This window comes from Tachypleus tridentatus, chromosome 1 (genome assembly GCF_004210375.1).
Source record: "Tachypleus tridentatus isolate NWPU-2018 chromosome 1, ASM421037v1, whole genome shotgun sequence".
NCBI classification, from domain to species: domain Eukaryota; kingdom Metazoa; phylum Arthropoda; class Merostomata; order Xiphosura; family Limulidae; genus Tachypleus; species Tachypleus tridentatus.
The window spans coordinates 43,383,022-43,401,559 of record NC_134825.1 but is presented as its reverse complement, the minus strand read 5'-3'; the positions used below and the strand labels follow the sequence as shown (position 1 = coordinate 43,401,559).

Sequence of the window (18,538 nt, the reverse complement as noted above, 5' to 3'; positions counted from 1 at the left end):
CTGTTAGCAATGGGTGTGGCTGAAATAACTAAACCCACCAATTAGAAGGGGTGTTCACATACATTTGGCCATGTAGTGTATATTTATTTAGTTTTCTTACAACGATAAAGTCGTTTCCAAATACCTCTAGGAAAACGGGCAAAGATTCTGTAATAAGACAGCTTTCAGTAACTTAACTGGTTAGGGTGGTGACGTTAAGAAAAAAGTGTTTTACTTAATAAAGACAAATATACTGTTTCACGAGTATTGTTTGTTTATTATTAAATGTATATAGCCCGATAACAATAAAAGACGGTATGGTACTGGTAAACTAGGACTATTCTACTTTACCCTGAATGTAATTTAAGGGTAAATAGGTAAACTTCTGTTATTGTGCATTAGGCAGTGATAGGGTCCATCAAACAAAATCAGAGATGTAGGATTTTTTACTATTAACTCTAATTATTTCAATCCAAGGGCTTACTTTTAAATTTAATATAGTTTTGCAAATTTATTGTAATTTATGTGTTTTTCTTATAGCAAAGCCATATCGGGCTATCTGTTGGGCGCAGCCAGAGAAATCAAACCGTTGCTTTTAGGGTTGTAAATCCGTATTCTAACCGCTGTACTAACGTGGGGCTTTTTAGTGTAATATCAATATTTTACTTACTTTTGCCAATAGGTACTTGAACAATCATTATTGGTTCACATTTGATTATGTCATTAAGTCAGATACATCACTTTCATTTTATAATGTTCTTTTCTGAAAATTACACAAAAGACAGAGATTAAGTAAACAAACTTCACAAGCTTTTTATCATAGTCTGATAAACTTCAAGAATAATTAAGATTGTTTTTAATTCTTATCTAATTTCAGTTAAAGTAGTTTCAGTATAAATTATATTATACAGGAACAAGATATTGACAGAATAAATAAAAAACTATGGTTTATTATAGACGTGACGTGATATAACACTTCATGGTTTCCATTACATCTCTTCTAAAGATCCGAGGTAATAACATTATCTTTTCCTATCAAATGTCTGAAGAGAGTTGTCTCTCTCTGTCTACTACTCTTGTTCTGTCCGTTGGAAAGTTTATTTCTGCAAAACCGCAGAGTTTCACAAGCCACGTCTCCAACTGTCCACTTTCGCTTTTCAGCCTGATGATATACTTCTGTCACCTAACGATAAGAATGAAAAATGTTTTAGTTTGAAAGTATTCAGTAGGTTTGATGTGAGCCAAAAATGTGTTTAAGTTAGTTTTCTAAGTATTTTATGGATACGATGTGAGTCAATTAAGGGATAATCGTTTAATATTTCAATTGGAGGTTTCAAACAGATGAAGAGATTCTTCACTAAATTTGGATCGAGGTTATCATGTTCGTTCTGTGAATACAAGGGTCCTTTGTGTAGCTTTGTCTTTAATACCAAAACAACCAAGGGTTCTTGGTTCGTTGCAAAAATGTGCTTTACAATCTCAGAACATGGATGCTCTATAATAATGACAGTTAAATCCTGTTACTTGGTAATACAAGAGCAGAACAAGTATTAGCTGTGGGTGTTGTGGACTAAGTATCTTCCCTCTAGTGGATTAGTTTAAAATTAGAAATGACTGTGCACAGATAGCCTTTATCTAGTTTTGTGTTAAAATTCCAAACAAGCACTGTAAAATTCTTCAAAACTAGAGTTTTCAAGTAACTTTTTTATGTAACTGAGTGAATTGTTACTTTTATTTGTTTGTTTCAGATATTCACATAAACTAGGATAAGAGCTACCTTTACTAGTTGCACCTAATTTTAAATTAACAGGGAAGCCAGCTAGTCAACATTGATCTCTACCAAGTCTTAGACTGCTGTAACTGAATAATAGGATATCACCGTCACCTTATAAAGTACTCACAGCTGAGCGCGATTTCGCGACAAGGGGAGACAAGCTATAAACCACCGGATTCTCATTCAAACACGCCAATCAGCAAACTCAGTCCCTTTAACTGAGATAAAAGTCATATTTCTTATGGATTGTACTTCTGGTTGAGTGACTGAATGATGAAAGAAACTATAGATAGAAATACGTTAGCGCAGTGCACTCAGAGTTACATGTATGTGATGCTTAATCAAAAAATAAAGAAAAGTATGATATTTCAATAAAATATGTTGATGATTCCAAAATCGAACTTTATTGGATATCAAATAGTCACTTTACCATTAGTTGTATTAGAGGTCATGAGTACGGGTCACATCTACTGAATTTGGAGCTGCAGTGGAAAATGTAATCGAGAAAAACTAAAATTCTAATATCTTACCACAGTTGTAGATCACTTCCACCAGCGTGAAAACACTCCATGAAATGAAACAGTTATTATCGGCCTATCTATTATTTTCTATGTAGCATTACTTATACATAACTAAAAGTTGTCTACAAAATTACAAGTAAGACGCATATAAATCGTGCTTGATACTTAAAACCAGGACAGTTAACTAAAAATCCGTTTGAGGGCACTACATTATTTTGTAAAGTCAATATTTTAAAATATTTATTTAGTTGTCCATTAATACTTTCGTTTAATGATTGGTAAAAACGTGTTGTTGTATTTTTGTACAATAAATATCACGTATGAGCACTTGTCACACAGCTTAGCTGGCAATGAACAATGTAAAGGTAAAAACCACAAAGTTTTCAGCTACTTTATAAAATAGTAAATTCTATGAAACTATAATATCTTCGATTAAAATTCCATGTTAAAACTAAGAAGAATTGAGATATTTACTTCAGGAGAACAAAGTTAACAAAATTATGTCAACGGACTGTTTATACAATTAAACACATGAAACTGACCATGGATAACCTTTGGTCTCCATCTGTATAAACGATCAGGGAAGGAAGACCTGCTCTGCTGGCAGCTATCCATAAAATAATAACAAGAAGTTGGCAGTCTCCTGCAATGTTACAATGTGTCGCTACTGGACGAAGATCCTCTGATGTTGAAGAGTTACACCGCTGTTGAAAAATATCTTTTTTGTCATTAAGTTTACTTATAATCTATTGAACATTTGTTAAAGAGATTTAAAGTGGATATTGTATCGTTTCCACCACTTGCACATGAAATACTTATATTTAAAATATAATGTTAGGAAAAATGATAACACTAAACTTTCTGAATTAAATAATTTAAAGTGAATCGCAGGTAACTACCTGATCTTCGTAATGTCTCTCAATTATTTTTACGGTATTTTAAGTCGCTTACTCGGTTCTGATATTTGACACTTTGTAACTCAAAATTATACCTTTTCATTGTAGAATCACACAGTATCAAAAATATAAATAAAGTTAATATCACTAATGAAATCTGTTTTCAAATAACTTGAAAGAAATACCTTTAAATGTTGCAACGAGTGACATTTGTCGTTCTTAACAGAGTCCTCTTTATTCCTGGAAAGGTCTCCCAAAGAACTTTTAATAGAAGAAACTCCACTTAGTGACCCTGCTGACCCCCAGTGCCAAAATGAAGCATCTGCGAAAGAGTAGAAATGGTCGTCCCTGCTAAGTTCTTCATTTGATGTTTTCTTGCATCTAAACCTAGCCTTGAAAGGAACCGGTAAATTAGGGTTAACACCATCATACGAGTATGCTTTAAGGCTTCCTTTTCCAGTGAGCATCAACAAATTCCGACCTCTCCATAATGTAGCAATGGCGTCTTTGGGGATTTGTAGTGGCGGTAAAGATAGTGCTGGATCCGATGGCGACATATGTAAGAGGCAAGGTTCCGAGTTAGCCGACCTCATAGGAATAATAGGAAATCTTGTGAAACCTAATTTGGGATCTTCAATAACATTGTCTATTTCACTGCTTCCACTTGAGCCCTCTGTCTTCCAACCGGACAATTTCTGGTGTCGGCGACAATCTTTCTTCATGAAGTCGTCGTTGCGTTCATCCAGACTAACAGTTAAAGACTCATCTTCATCACTTCCCTCCAAAACAAAACCAATCGAACTACCACGCGACAGCTGACTTCTGTCATCCTCTAAGATGTCCTCAGTACTCTGAGACAATTCACTTTCACCACTTTCTAAATAAAGGCGTGAAGAGTAGCCTGTATGAAACAATAAGAAAAAAAACAATTTGCTTCAACTCCTCGCCAATAATTTATGTAAGGTAACAAAAACTAAGTACGCTGAATGATCGTCCAGCTAAACATAGCATATTTTCTAATGTTTTAAAAATATAAATAAAAATGACTTAATTTTAACCTTTCCAAACATTTGTTTTTTGCTTCTTTAAACGGGGTGCACATAAGTATGAGGTCTTTATATAGATACTTTTGTTCTCTTTGTTTTAACTGATACAGTTCTATATATCTGATAAAGTTCTATATATAAACTGTTAGTTTAAATTAAAATGTCAATATCTAATAATAAAACTAATTTTCGATGTTTCTTTTGTTGTGAAAAGATTTTTATTCTTATTCAAAAATCCCCTGGTGAGACAGCGATAAGTCTACGGATTTACAAATTGCCCTTGGCGGATACAGCAGATAACCCTACAAAACACACGCAACACATTCACATACTCATTTTCTGTTTGTTTCAGAAAGCATCACAAAGCTGCACAAGGGCTATCTACGTTAGCCGTGCCTAGTTTTGAAATGATAGACTAGAGGTAATACAACTATTCAACTCCAAATTCCGCCACCTCTTGGACTACCGTAATATAACAGTGTAATTTAACCGTCACTATTGTACTACACTCATGGCCACAAAGTACATACCGTAATTTTGTAGCAATGGGAAGTGAGTCACAAACCCTCAGATGCACAATCCGCCACGCTTATGACTAGGTCCACTCCCTACACCAAATCTAAACATTTCATCATACCGTTTTTTGTATGTTCAGGCTACTTACAGACAATCTTCAACTATTATTACTTGTGATTCAATGTACTCGTCCTTCCTGTATTAAACACTATTAAATTATAATTTCTATATCTTTACCTTAATTTACAAGTTAAACACCAAAATCATTAATACTAGTCTTAGAGCTAACTGAATGACTGTACCTTGACCGACGCTCTCATCGGCTGTAAAGTATTCATCATCTAAGGACACTTGACATCTAAGATGTTCCTTTGAATTAGTGTAATCATGAGTTAGTTCACATCTTTTGAAAACTTTATAGTTTACTCTGGGCAAAAGCTCTTGTTCTGACTTATTTAAAGGTCTCTGTTTTGAGAGATGAGACACCAATAAATTCTTAGATCTTTCCCTCATAATGTAATCTACATTACTTTCTTTGGAATTTTGATTTGCCGTTTTCCATGAGTCAAGTGAACTTTCACTTGTCCAAAAGCCTTTAAATTTTTTGGAAAAAGCTCTTGATCTGCTTGAAGATTTACTCTGAGACGTTTCAGTTCTTTTGGAACTGGTATGAAAATAAGAGTTACAATCCGTCCGTATAGTATGGCGAGCATCAAGTTGTTCATATTTTGAAAGTAATCTTGAATTATTCGCTATGTTCCCTTTCTTATTGCTTAATGAGAGGGTTTCGTTATCGTGTAACAAACTGAATGGTTCTGAAGTGTGTTGCTGTTCAATGGCTTTACTCAGTTTGTCTTCAGATTCAGTATATCGTGGGCAGAAAGATTCAACTGAATTTAAGTTAAGACTGTTTTTCTCTTTGCATTGATGAACGGGTAGATTATGCCTTAAAAGCACGTATTCCGATGATTCACTATTTCTAGTGTCTACAAAAGTTTCCTCCAATGTAGCAAAATTCCTAAACTGAAAAGAAGCTTCTGATTCTGAGCTAGAATTGAGTAATGAATTTTTATAATCAGAAGTATCTAGCATCCTTTCATGCATTTTCTTCATACACTTTGGACTTTCTGGTGACCAAGTGCTTGGTTTTAGTATTTCGCAGACCAAAGTTTGAGTTGATTTTGACAACGTTTTACATACTGAGTTGTGTGATGATCCACAGTACTGTGTAGCGTTTATCTCAGTCCCCAAATCATCACATATTGGTGAATTTATTACTCTATCCTTACAGAGGAGAGTATGTGAATTAAGATGAGCTTTAAAAGGGTTTATCTGGGCTGGGCTGTATGAGTGGCTATTCGTTTCTGTGTCACTAGTATTTGGGCTTTCTTTGAGAATTGTCTTTGTATTATTGTCTATGTTTGCTGCTGTGAAACTACTTATTTTTTGGTTCCACGCAGAATGGTTAGTATCACTACCTAATCCATCGTTTTTGTGATCAAGAGAACTTGCAGGGATTTTGGTTTTGTCGACAAAACTTTGGTCTTGTTGCATACAAAACTGCCTTCTGTAGGCAAATCTCGGTACTTTTGGGGAAATATAATTTGATATACTTCTCAAATAGTGCTTAGTGTTTTTTCTATTTTTGATTTTTTGTTTTTGTGCTATGAAACATTTTACATTGGCCAAATAATGTAGTAGCTTAGCTTTGAAACGAGGTTTTACATTATTGGTTTGTGAATCATGTACAAATCTGTTCTCGGAGCAAGATTTCTCTTGGCTTTGATCACTAAGATCTCTAATTTTATTACTATCATAATATTCATCTGTACGATTTTTCACATCAGCGACTCCACATTGGGAGAGTCTTGTGTTGGAACAATGTTTCTTCTCGCTGTCATCGTCTGTAGGTCCAAATTCATTTCTAACGTAATGTCCTTCTGTACAATTTTTCACATCAGAGACTGAACATTGGGGGAATATTGTATTATAACAACCTTTCTTCTCACTGTCATCGACTGTAGGTCCGACTTCATTTCTAACGCAATGCCCTTCTGTACAATTTTTCACATCAGCGACTACACACTTGGAGATTATTATATTGGAACAGTGTTTCTCCCGGCTATCATCATTCACAGGCCCAATTTCATTTCTAACGTAATATTCTTCTGTACAATTTTTCACATCAATGACTGAACATTCGGGGAGTATTGTATTGGAACAATGTTTCTTCTCGCTGTCGTCGTCTATAGGTCCAACTTCATTTTTAATAAAAGTTTCGTCTTTACAATTTTTTATGTCAATGACTGAGCAATGGGTAATGCAACAAGTTTCTTTGTGATGATTCTTACCGTTAAGTTTACTGTTACTAATAATGGAATGTTCTTTTGACGAAACATATTTCATATTAGTCGAATCGTTAAACAAGATTGTATTATCACAGCATACACATTTGCTACATTCACTATTATGAATACATTTTTTTAATAAATCTCGTGTTTTCTTTCCTTGGCAATTAGGTAACGTAACCGAAATAGTTTCTTCAAAGCTCGAATTCTGGTTGACAGGAAAACTGTATATTTGATTTTTTGGCTGAATAAAAGCAACAAGGGCTTTATTCAGCTCTCGGAGTAAGGAACTGTCCTCGTACTGCTTGAAAGGATGGTCGAAATAGTCACAGATGTCCATTAAACAGATATCAGTCACCTAAAATCAATATCTGTTGTCAGTACAAGGTAAAAAAAACTCGAAAAGGCAATAATCACTTAACTATATTCAACTGAATTTTAAATGTGAAAAATAATAGGAATACTTAAATACTGCAAATTTCAAAGACTAAAGTTATCTAGTAACATCTAAATCACCAAATGTTGCCTGTATCGTATGATTAGAACTCTGTCTCGAGATCTAGATGAAAGGGCAATAAATTTGTCACTTAAACGAGAGGAAATTTAATTCTTATATCGAACTCAAATAATCATAAAACGTGTAGCTAATAAACACATTATGTATCAAAAATTAATTTACCAATAACAACTCCCATGAAGTTAAGTTATTAGAAATGTAGCTTATAATAAAAATGCTTAATTAGCTAAGCATATGAACAAATAAGTATAACATGTAAAACAGCTATCACCACCACAATACTTACGTACAATTTATAATTATTTCATAGAACTTACTATATGATTAGTCGAAGAGAGCAAACCTTCTGCCACAAGGGCTTCGTTGTCGGCTAGAGATTCAACAAAGCACAGGCAAGTTAACAATTCAGGATAACGACAGAACAAAGTGGATTCCTGAAAACCAAAGAAGAGGGCGTATTGTGTTTATAAAACAGTGATTAGAGATCTAACACTAAATGCCAGCATTTTTACACATAACTTACGTAACTTTTCACAAAAATGGTGCTTCATGAAATAGAAAATTTCTAAGAAAAATAAAACTATATATGTATGTTTTTAGAGAAAAATTACAATATTTTATCAGTAATGTTGAAACACTGATACAAAAATTAATAGTTAATGGATTTAATAAAGAAACTTTAAATAAGATTACTAAATTATTCTGTAACAAATATAAGAATGTATTAAATAAATAAAAAGAAATAAAAATTAAAGACATTTTACTAAAATTCTCCAGTAACAATTTTTAGTTATAAATAAGGTCATTTAACAACTTGGCACTACTTTATGTGGATGTACACCTTACCGCATATAAAAGCTTGTTTAGACTTAATGAGTGGTTGTAAGTTTGTTTAACTTACTTACCCCCAAACGGTAGTGCCTTATTTTTCTTATCTTTATTTTGCAGTTATTTTTTCTTATTCTTTACTTTGGAGAGCAGTAACCTTCCCATAACTGTCTGCAGGCAGTAAATGGTGATATAGATGTGGAACGTTGCAAGCTTAAGCCCCCACATCTCGCTCTCCTAATTTCTGTTTCTATATCTGTTATTTCTCTTGCTATTCCTTTACTTTATTTCTTTATGTGCGACTGGCAAATGGAGGTTAAGACTGATAGACTTTGTATACCCACTGCAATATGGGTTCTACTTTTTTAGTCATCTTCAAAACCTAGAGTACATTTTATATCTCATATTATGGCTTGTACTCTGGGATTCTTTCAATTATTGCATTTTTTTGTTTTTAAATTTATTTTTGTTTCGATTGTTTTTGGTTATAACAAACTAATATATAATATATATACATATATATGGGGTGTCCTATTTTGTGCGTAGCATATAAATAAAATTAGTTTTTATGTTGACCGACAACTGTTCATATCAGCTTTTAAATCATACAACCACCACATGCATAAATGAAATATCGGACGAACTTAGGATTTATTAACAACATTTTATAATACCTTTCCACCAGCAGTCGCCCCCCAGTGGCTCAGCGGTATGTCTGTGGACTTACAACGCTAAAAACCGGGTTTCAATACCCGTGGTGGGCAGAGCACAGATAGCCCATTGCGTAGCTTCATGCTTAATTCAAAACAACAACAGTCAAAAATGTCTGATACACTCATACATGTATGGCCTAACATGTTTTGTCTTGTTTTTATAGTTCACTGAAACTGAAGTCATAAAAGAGTGATTTCCAAGCGAAAGGAAAAAATATGAGCATTTGTAGTTGATCTTATAAAAAAAAAATTATCTTAGAAAGTCAAAGAATACTCGTTTAAAACTAAAAATTACCACACAGTTAATACTCCTGGCTGATGAGAGATTATCCCATATTTGAAAAACAACGCATTAAAGCAGGGTTATAGATTTCATATGTTTATTGTTGCTCGAATTATGCTATAACGTTTTCATTTTCTGATAAAGATGCTCTCCAGTGTCACGGCGGTATATCTGTGGACTTACAATGTTAAAAACCAGGTTTTTGATACTCGTAGTGGGTAGAACACAGATAGTCCATTGTGTAGTTTTGTGCTTAAGAACAAAAAAAAAAAAAACTGAATATCGTAACTAATAATTAATCCGTGACTAGGAAAACGTTTAAAATAGTGAATAAACACCAATATAGTAAAGTGTAAAAATAACCTGTCATGATAAAGTAGCATGATTAAATAACAACACCGAGTCTGCTTGTTTTCCTACAATGTGTTATTTGTTTGATAACACAATTTCGAATTCATGCAGTGTGTCTGAGCGAATACCTGAGAACAAATAAACCGAATCGTGTTTGGTTAATACGTTTTTTTTAAAGAAAAAGAACTTAAAAGAAGCCCATATAGATAAACACAAACATCTTTTTGTTTACGTTAATGATAACACTATGTAACACAAATTTTGTTCCTGGATAGTATGTGTTATTTCTTAATTGCTTATGTTGTAAAAGTACATAAAATGGCCATTATTCCCTTAAAACTTTGCTTTTATGATCTGGATAATGAAATTTAGAAATTAACCTATTTTCCATGTAAAAACGGGCAAATTTGCACATTTTCATTTACATAATGTCTGAATAAAACAACATATGAATCAAGATTGACATGTATTTACACTAAAGTCAAATAAAAATGAACAAATATGTTTAGAAGTGAGTAGTTTTTCGAGATTTGGGACTATAATGTAAATCACTTTCACGTATCAGCCCCCAAATACAGTCTCCCATCATGTTTTCGTTATACGCTCCTTGTTAGCGGCGTTCAAAATCCAGTATATCTTGGTGGAAGTGCTTACCTTGCTCGTCTCACTATGCTCTCATGTTCTCCTTGAATTTATCAGAATGAGCATCAAGGATATGGACTTTCAGGGACATCCTGCAGCCCTTTTCGCCGTAGTTTTTCACCAGAGCCTCAACCAGTTCCACATAGTTTTCGGCCTTGTGATGGCCCAAGAAGCCCCAAACCACTGCGACAAAACTGTTCCAAGCTTTTTTTCCTTCCTACTGAGTTTCTTGGGGAATTCTGTGCACTCCAGGATCTTCTTTATTTGGAGTCCAACGAAGACACCAACTTTAACCTTTACCTCAGACAGCTTAGAGAAGAAGTCTCGAAGGTACTAGAAGGCTGCAGACCTCTTTATAAGAGCTGTGACAAATTGTTTCATAAGACCCAATATTATGTGCAATGGTGGGAACAACACCTTCTGGAGGCCCACTAGCGGTTCACACTTGACATTGTGCCTCGCACAAGGAACCTGGTCCGTTGTAGCCAGTGCTTCCTGTTGTAGTGCGCTGCAGTGTTCCTGTTGTTCCAAAGGCAAAGACAACAGAGAAACTTGGTAAATACTCCTTGGAGACCCATCAGGAATGCCACCATTTTGAAGTCTCTGATAACCTCCCAGCCATACTCATCATACTTCAAGGCTTCTAGCAAGGTCTTGACGATGTTGTATTTGTCTTTGAGGTGCACTGAATGAACCAGGGGAAGAGACGAATACTTATTCTCGTTATGGAGCAGCATAGCTTTGAGGCTTCTGGATGAGCTATCAATGAAGAGGCGCCACTCGTTCGGGTTAAAGGCAATTCCAATTGCTTCGAACAGACCGAATACATTGTGGCAGAAGTAGAGTCCACCTTGACGAGTGAAGAACCTTGAAAAATGTCGGTGACGCTTCTTCTGACTTGCGACTTGCAGACTTTCATCTAACAAATCCCACTCCCTGAGCCCAGATGTCAAAAGCTCGGTATTCGACTTTGTTAGACCAAGATCTCTGATCGAGTGATTGAGGTCTCTTTGGTTGGGATAGTATGGGTTTCTCTCACCAGCTGCACCCCTGAAATTATAATCTCGATCTTCAACGTCTTCCTCCTCTTCTGATTTGATGCTCTCTTCTGAAGATAGCTGCTTTCTCTCTGGTGGAGTGGGTACAGGGAGCTCAGGGCAGTGTGGGACTGGGACGATGGATGATGGAAGGTCCGGATAGAATAGTATTCTTGCCAACACGACGTTTGGAAGGGTCCACCATGCAGAAGTAGCAATTGCTTGAGTGATCAGTGGGTTCACGCCAAATTCTTGGAATATCGAACTTCATGGCTCTCTTTTTCCCTCTGTACCATACTGCAAAATCGCAAAATAAAATTATTATTATGAAGAATGGATTTATTTCATCCACAACTAATGTGTAAGAAGTTCATGCAAAATATTTTACATGCGATATTTTTTCTATAGTATTGGAAATAAAAAAGAAAATTAAAAGATATTTAAATTTTAAAAGGTCTAAAATTTGTATAATATAAAATATTACTGTTCAAGCAAGCAAATATTGTCCGTCTTACCTTCTAAAGTTTTTTTGCAGTGCTCACAGGAAACATGAGGTGTTTAGGGTTTGTTTTGATCCCTGACAAGCATGCCGAAATATGCCTTGTGGACTTCACACATCTTGGAAGATGCTGTCACAGAGTACTTTTTACTCTTGTCTTAATGAATTGGCTACATACATAGCAGAAAGCATCTGGAGAACGTTTGCAGCTTCTTGATGCCATCTCTAACAAAATCACATAGGTTTATGTGTTCAATTAAGCAGCTAAAACTAAACTGAAGTGGTGAGTGGTGAGCCCCTGTATATATATTACAATGGAACGTTCTAGAAAATTCTAAGAGGTTCTAGAAAATTCTCGTAAGTTCTACAACATTCTAGTAAGTTCTACAACATTCTAGAAAATTCTTGTAAGTTCGAGAAAATTCTCTATGAACTACTCAGCACTGAATCTACCTGGGATGTCCTGGAAAATGGGTAAATTTGAAAATTTCATTACCCAGATCACAAAACAAAGTTTGTAGAGAAAAATAGGTCTTTTCCATTTACTTTAGGCGCAAGCAATTAGGAAATAAGACTTTCTGCCCAGGAACAAGAAAAAGTAAAAATTTTGTTACATAGTGTAATCGATCGTCTAATGATAATTATTTAGTTCAATATACACACATATCATTGTACAAATTGACGTCCATGAAAAACTGATGTACTTGACAAACACTGTTTATTAAAGCTGTATTAAACTACATTTTAAAAATAATTATGATAGGAATATTTAATAAATGCTCAGAAACTAATTACTAAGAAGGAAGTTTAAAGTTGAAAAACCAAAGTGTCACAACTTTGAAATTCACAAATAAATTGAATTTTCAAATTTCTTCTCGAAGACAATCCTTGAGCCTTTTCTAGATTCTCCTATTTTATTATATCAGTCTATTATAAAAATACAATAAGTTATGATGCACAGTAAAAAAAAAACACGTAAAAAGTGTTCATTTACAATTTTAAAATCTTGTTTATTGAGTCCCATTTTTCGTAACCTGTTTACCATCTCATAAAAATCAATCATTTCCTACATAACCGACTACCCATTAAAGTTATTACTATGCGTTTCCAGTGAGTAAATCCCCTTTCATACTGAAGTGAGGGCGAATATATGCTAACCCCCAAACCTCTATAATGAGCTCTTAACTACAGTAATATATTTGGTAAATTTACAAGTACCTACCTCTGTTTCACTGTTCCTTAGAGTATTTTCACCTATTCTTCGGCTACATTTATAGGCCTGATTAAAAATAAAAATATATTTTGTAATCTATGTACTTGTTTTATATTGCTAAGATATCTGTATAATCTAGATAAAATTATTATTTGGTAAGGTATTGATTTAGTTATTTAACCCTGGCAATACATATTCAATGCCAACTTCTTAATGGCAAAATATATGTAAATGTATCAAAATAGTTCGATTAAAGAAGTATTGGTTATGCATGTATGAGATAAATATAAAATTTATACACAATTGGTCTATAAACTGACACAGAACATAAGAAACCGTGTCTTACTTTGTAAACGTAAGGCTCTGAATCTTCTAAGTTACCATGGGATCGAACAAGCAGAGGGCACAGCGATCGATCACTGCATAACCATTCTGGTAAAGTTGGAATTGCTTTCAGTGGAAGAACCTTCCAAGACAAAATAGATATACTTATCATTTTGAAATGTTAAGTTAATGTACATAAATACATCTCTGTATATAAATGTGTAGGTGTGTATGAGTTTATATATACATATCACCCTGGCGCTTGTATTCAAGTTAAAGATATTTTAACGTCCTGTAAGTAATATAGGAAAAAAAACACAAATAATTCAAATTTTAATTTCAATTTATCGTTTGTTTTTAATTTCAGTGGTACTAGATTTGTAGCTGTATTAATATACAAGCTTAAAGATTTCCTAACAAAAATTATATTTCTTTATAAACAGTCTTCCTTGAGAGATAAAGTACTCATTGTTAGTAAAAAACAGCTGTTTGGCGTGAGAAACCCAAACTACAACTTATATTCAAATAATAATATACACCCTTGCGCAAATTAATTGAAACAAGACGGAAAATTACGATTTTTGTCAAACCAAACATTACTCACAAATTAACACATGATATGACCGCCTTTATTTTTCAGAAGATCATTAATCCGCTTTGGCATCGAGTCCACGAGTTGACTGCAATCTTTACTAATTTTTGGATCGCGGTACCACACCTCAATTATGGCCTCAATTATATTATCTTTTGTAGTACAGTCTTTTCCCCGAAGTCTTTCTTTACAACTCCCCCAAAGATTTTCAATAGGATTTAAGTCCGGAGAGTTTCCAGGCCAGTCCAGCATCTTTATTCGCGTTGTAGTCATAAAATTCTTCACAAGTTTCGATGCGTGGCACGGAGCCAGATCTTGCTGAAAAATGCCAGATCCATCTGGAAATCTGTTTTTCAATTCTGGAACGACTCTTTTCTGCAAAACTTCGATGTACTATGGTCCTCGCATCATATTCTCTACGATATGTAAGCCTCAGACGCCATAGCAGCTGAAAAAGCCCCAAAACATCTTCTTCAAGGGATGTTTTACGAATTGATTGATGTGAGATTCTCGAAGTTTCTCACCTGGAGATCTGCAAACATGCAGACGTCTTTGACCCTGTACGAAAAAATGAATAACACCTTTCTCCATTGTTCTTGCGTCCAGTTCTTGTATTTCAGACCCCATTGATACCGTTTTTTCTTCATTGAGTTGGTAAAAAGTTGTTTTTGACTGGTCTCCTTGTCCTTTCAACGCAATTTTGAATGACATAATATTCCTCAAAATTTCGTCATATATCCGAAAAAATAGATCGACCGTACTGCAAAACACAGCTAATGACGCCGTCTGTGTGAAAAAATAGCTATTAAAGGAAATCAGCGTGTCCAGCGAGCCTACACCGGCCGCCATGCTGAAAATATAGTAAAATGACCATTCGTTTCAATTAATTTGCACAAGGGTGTAAATGTTACATTATCTCGCCAACGGGTCACACAGAGTCAGATAGTAAATGTCACATCTACCTCGCCAACCAGTCACACAGAGTCAGATAGTAATCGTCTTGGTAACAGAATAGGATTATATCCTCAAAACTCCACTAAATATTAAAAAAACAACCTATGCAGCAACATTGTGGAGCTGTGTTGGTTTTTCGAGATGGTCATACTTGCTAAACATAACATTCTGAGAGCCATCTTTATTCGTGTTCCTCAGCTATTGTATTGGTACAAACACTCCAAAACTAAAACGTAATTCAAATCAGAAGCAGCGGAGGGGGGGGGGGGTATATTCACATTTCACCATAATTCAGCTACTCGCAAATTATACGTCATAAAGATAAAGATAGGTACAATAAATACACTTTAAATTACTATTTTATTTGTACAATAAACATCATACCTGTCTACGAAAATGAACTTTCCGTTTCAGATCTTCTGTTTCTAGAATTTCGAAGTAACGCAATATGTTGTTTAGTTTTTCTTGTTGTCTGAAGCTGCATAAAAAGTAAGTTCGTTTAACGTTGTTTAACTTCATTCTCGTTGGTTTAGTTTATGATGTAATAACAAGTAGTCACTCGAGAGGGAGAAAGAACTGTAGTTAGTCTTTGATTTATTTTAAATTGTGAGCCATTTTTGACGAAACTGCATGTGTTTGAAATACATAATCAAAGAACAATCAAATGAATCTGTTTTAATATCATTCAGGCATAATGAAAAATTACATCCTCATTTGTCCTATATTTTGAAAAGACGCAAACTGGTATAAAATTAAATTACAATCATATCTGACACACACACACTTATGGGTTTACAGCTATGTAACTTATTTTTCTTACGTATAAGTGCATTCTTTGAAACAAAAGAGAGTTTGTAACTATAAACGTGGATCTTTAAAGCTAGTTATTAATTTGAGGAATTGTAAGTACTCTTAAAGACATGGATGTGTTTAGTGTTAATGATATCCTTGACTTTTTTCTGGGTGCGTGGTGGGAAGGACGACATCCTAAAGTTTGTTTGTTTGTTTTGAATTTCGCGCAAAGCTACTCGAGAGCTATCTGCGCTACATCCTAAAGCAGCTTGTGAAATTATAAACAACTACTCCTTAAACTTTATCAACAATACCTCATATGAGATACTGATTAGTAAGTCTTATCATTGTAATAACAAAATACACGTTATAACAAGCAACTGAAATAGGAATAACTCGTATTATTCTAACATTCCAGTATCTTTCTTCTAGATTCAACATAGCTTTAAAATGTTCTTATAAAATGACTTTTATGTACCAATCAAGTGGCTCTAGTTCCTTACTGAAATTAATCAGGTACTTTTCCAAATTCAGAACATCACATAAAAACTTGTGACTTCTGCTAAAATGAATGAAGTAAAAAATAAGATTTGTGGTTCCGGAGTTCGCAATAACATAGGTTTGAAAATACGATACGTTCTCGTCTTCACTTCAAAAACATTATATGACACAGAATCGTACCTAATTAAGTTATTTGTGTTTATAAACTGATCATATTCTCATCTGACGAGCTGTATTTATCAATTGTTTTAAATAGGTAATTATTCATTAAGTGACTTTCTACTTTCCTATGTGGAACAGGAAGGTTAATATGATTAATACTTAATATTTGCAAAATTTCAGTATTCTTTTCATTGTTTTTATATTATATATAGCATTGATCGAGAGGGAGCCACTAAGTTTCTTTCTCTTCAGATTTTCTCTCTCTCTCTCTTTTTTTCTTTTGACGTCACAAGGTGACTTTTAGCAACGACGATACTGTGGTTTCTATTAGGAAAGGCTACTGTAGCATGAAACGTTGTAATTGCATAGAGATCGTTTTTACTGGTGAATAGGTAATGCCTAACAGCATGACACTCATTTGTTAATTTGAGAATGGCTTTCAATCAGATAAGGCATACACTAAGACAGAAATGTTTTTGTATATATTACAATGTTTTGTTTGTTTTTGACACATTTGATTAGTTTTAAAAATAGTATTTGTTTTTAGCAATTCTGGCTCCTGTTCTGAGGCTGAGAGATAAGTTTTCTTTGCTTCAAGACGTAGTTTTTACTGTTCTTCTTTTAAGAGAAATTATTTCTGTTCAGAGCTTAACGTTGAACTTAAACATTTTTGGCACTTATCTTATTTATCTACCTCCTTACACTTTTGAATTACAGCTCAATTTCAAACTTGAAGCACAATAAAGGTATCTTTGTTTTTCATTTTACAATGGATGACGCCTGTTTATTATTATGGTGTATTGAGTCTAAGTAAAGCAATGTCTATAGAACATCTAGGCATTTGCTGGCGAAAGCAATAAAACCCTGACCCTGGTTGACACAACTTATAGTTGGCAGAGATATTGGAGGTGACTTTGTTGGATGATGTTCACCATCAGGAGTTGCTTTGGCAGCAGGCTAAACAACAGGCATGCTCTGGTGAAGATGATGATCTGTGTGGCAGTGGGGAAACTCTCTGTGATGAGAGATATCTGGCTGAAGCAACCTCAAAACACCCTGGAGTCATGTAGGATCTTCAATGACCAGAAACCTCTAGTAATTCATAATTCTGTGACCTGAGTCGAAAAGTAGTACTCACCTAATTGTAAGGGTATCAGCACCAGGCTACTTGACTACATAAACAAGACTTTCTCTTTCATCATAGATAAAGATTTCATAATGGAGATATTTATATCAAATACATGGGTGAAAATAGTGAGGAAGAATATCTCATGATCTTTAAAAGTGTGATTAAGGAGGACTTTTGTCATTTTTGAGGCATTTCAAGCTTGTAACTGTCTGTAATGGCTGAAAACAGGAGTAGGCATTCTCATTTAAACAAACGCTATCTTTGACTACGAGGTATAAAGTGGTAACTTCAAACGTATCACAAGAAAGAAGACAATAGCAGCAACTGAAGTGGTTACCTCTAAAACAAGCCACCCTCCTCAAGTATGTACATCTAGTGGAGTTCAAGCTGAGCTGAGAGTGAATTAGCAGTCAATAAGTCTTAGCTCTGTAGCATAAACAGAGTGGTTTCCAGGAAATAAATATGACTTTCCTGGCTTTCCATTTATATTTTTGGCACAATTAACTGTAATGATGTATCCACCTGAATGTCACTCCAGAAGGGATGATCAGAGCATCTGCTTTGGTAGCGGGCAATTGGGAATTTCTGTATAAGCTGTTAAGTTGCAAGATAAACAAAATACTCACTCATGTAATGAGCATGAAAAGTGCAGGAATACCAGTAGTGAGTCTAGCTACTAACTCAGGCGAGTATACGAGTATAACAGAAAATGTGTACCCTCAGCCAGTGCTAGGTAGCGCTTGTTGTATGCCTATAAAGATATATATAACCAAAAAGATGGGATTTCTATTTGACAAATGAGTTATCATAAGTCTGGTAAATACCACCATGTATTAGACGTTGAAATTGAAGTAACTAATTCAACCAGTTTACAATAACTTTATTCTGGCAAAATGATGCAAGCTAGCTTTCAATGAAAAA

The 18,538-nt window shown here is 34.4% G+C and overlaps 1 protein-coding gene across 2 annotated transcripts in view; it reads right to left on the bottom strand.

The window, feature by feature from the left end:
- Positions 1–908: 908 nt before the first annotated feature.
- The window catches only part of LOC143247139 (uncharacterized), a 37,707-nt gene continuing 20,077 nt past the window's right edge, over positions 909–18,538 (bottom strand). For both annotated transcript variants that reach the window (XM_076494738.1, XM_076494744.1), the window contains exons 5-12: positions 15,418–15,511; positions 13,510–13,629; positions 13,173–13,229; positions 7,915–8,031; positions 5,035–7,438; positions 3,356–4,071; positions 2,817–2,978; positions 909–1,162 (exon numbers count right to left, since the gene is read on the bottom strand). In XM_076494738.1, the coding sequence (XP_076350853.1) occupies positions 980–1,162; positions 2,817–2,978; positions 3,356–4,071; positions 5,035–7,438; positions 7,915–8,031; positions 13,173–13,229; positions 13,510–13,629; positions 15,418–15,511 (3,853 nt within the window). In that variant the 3' untranslated portion in view covers positions 909–979. The remainder of the gene's footprint in view (positions 1,163–2,816; positions 2,979–3,355; positions 4,072–5,034; positions 7,439–7,914; positions 8,032–13,172; positions 13,230–13,509; positions 13,630–15,417; positions 15,512–18,538) is intronic.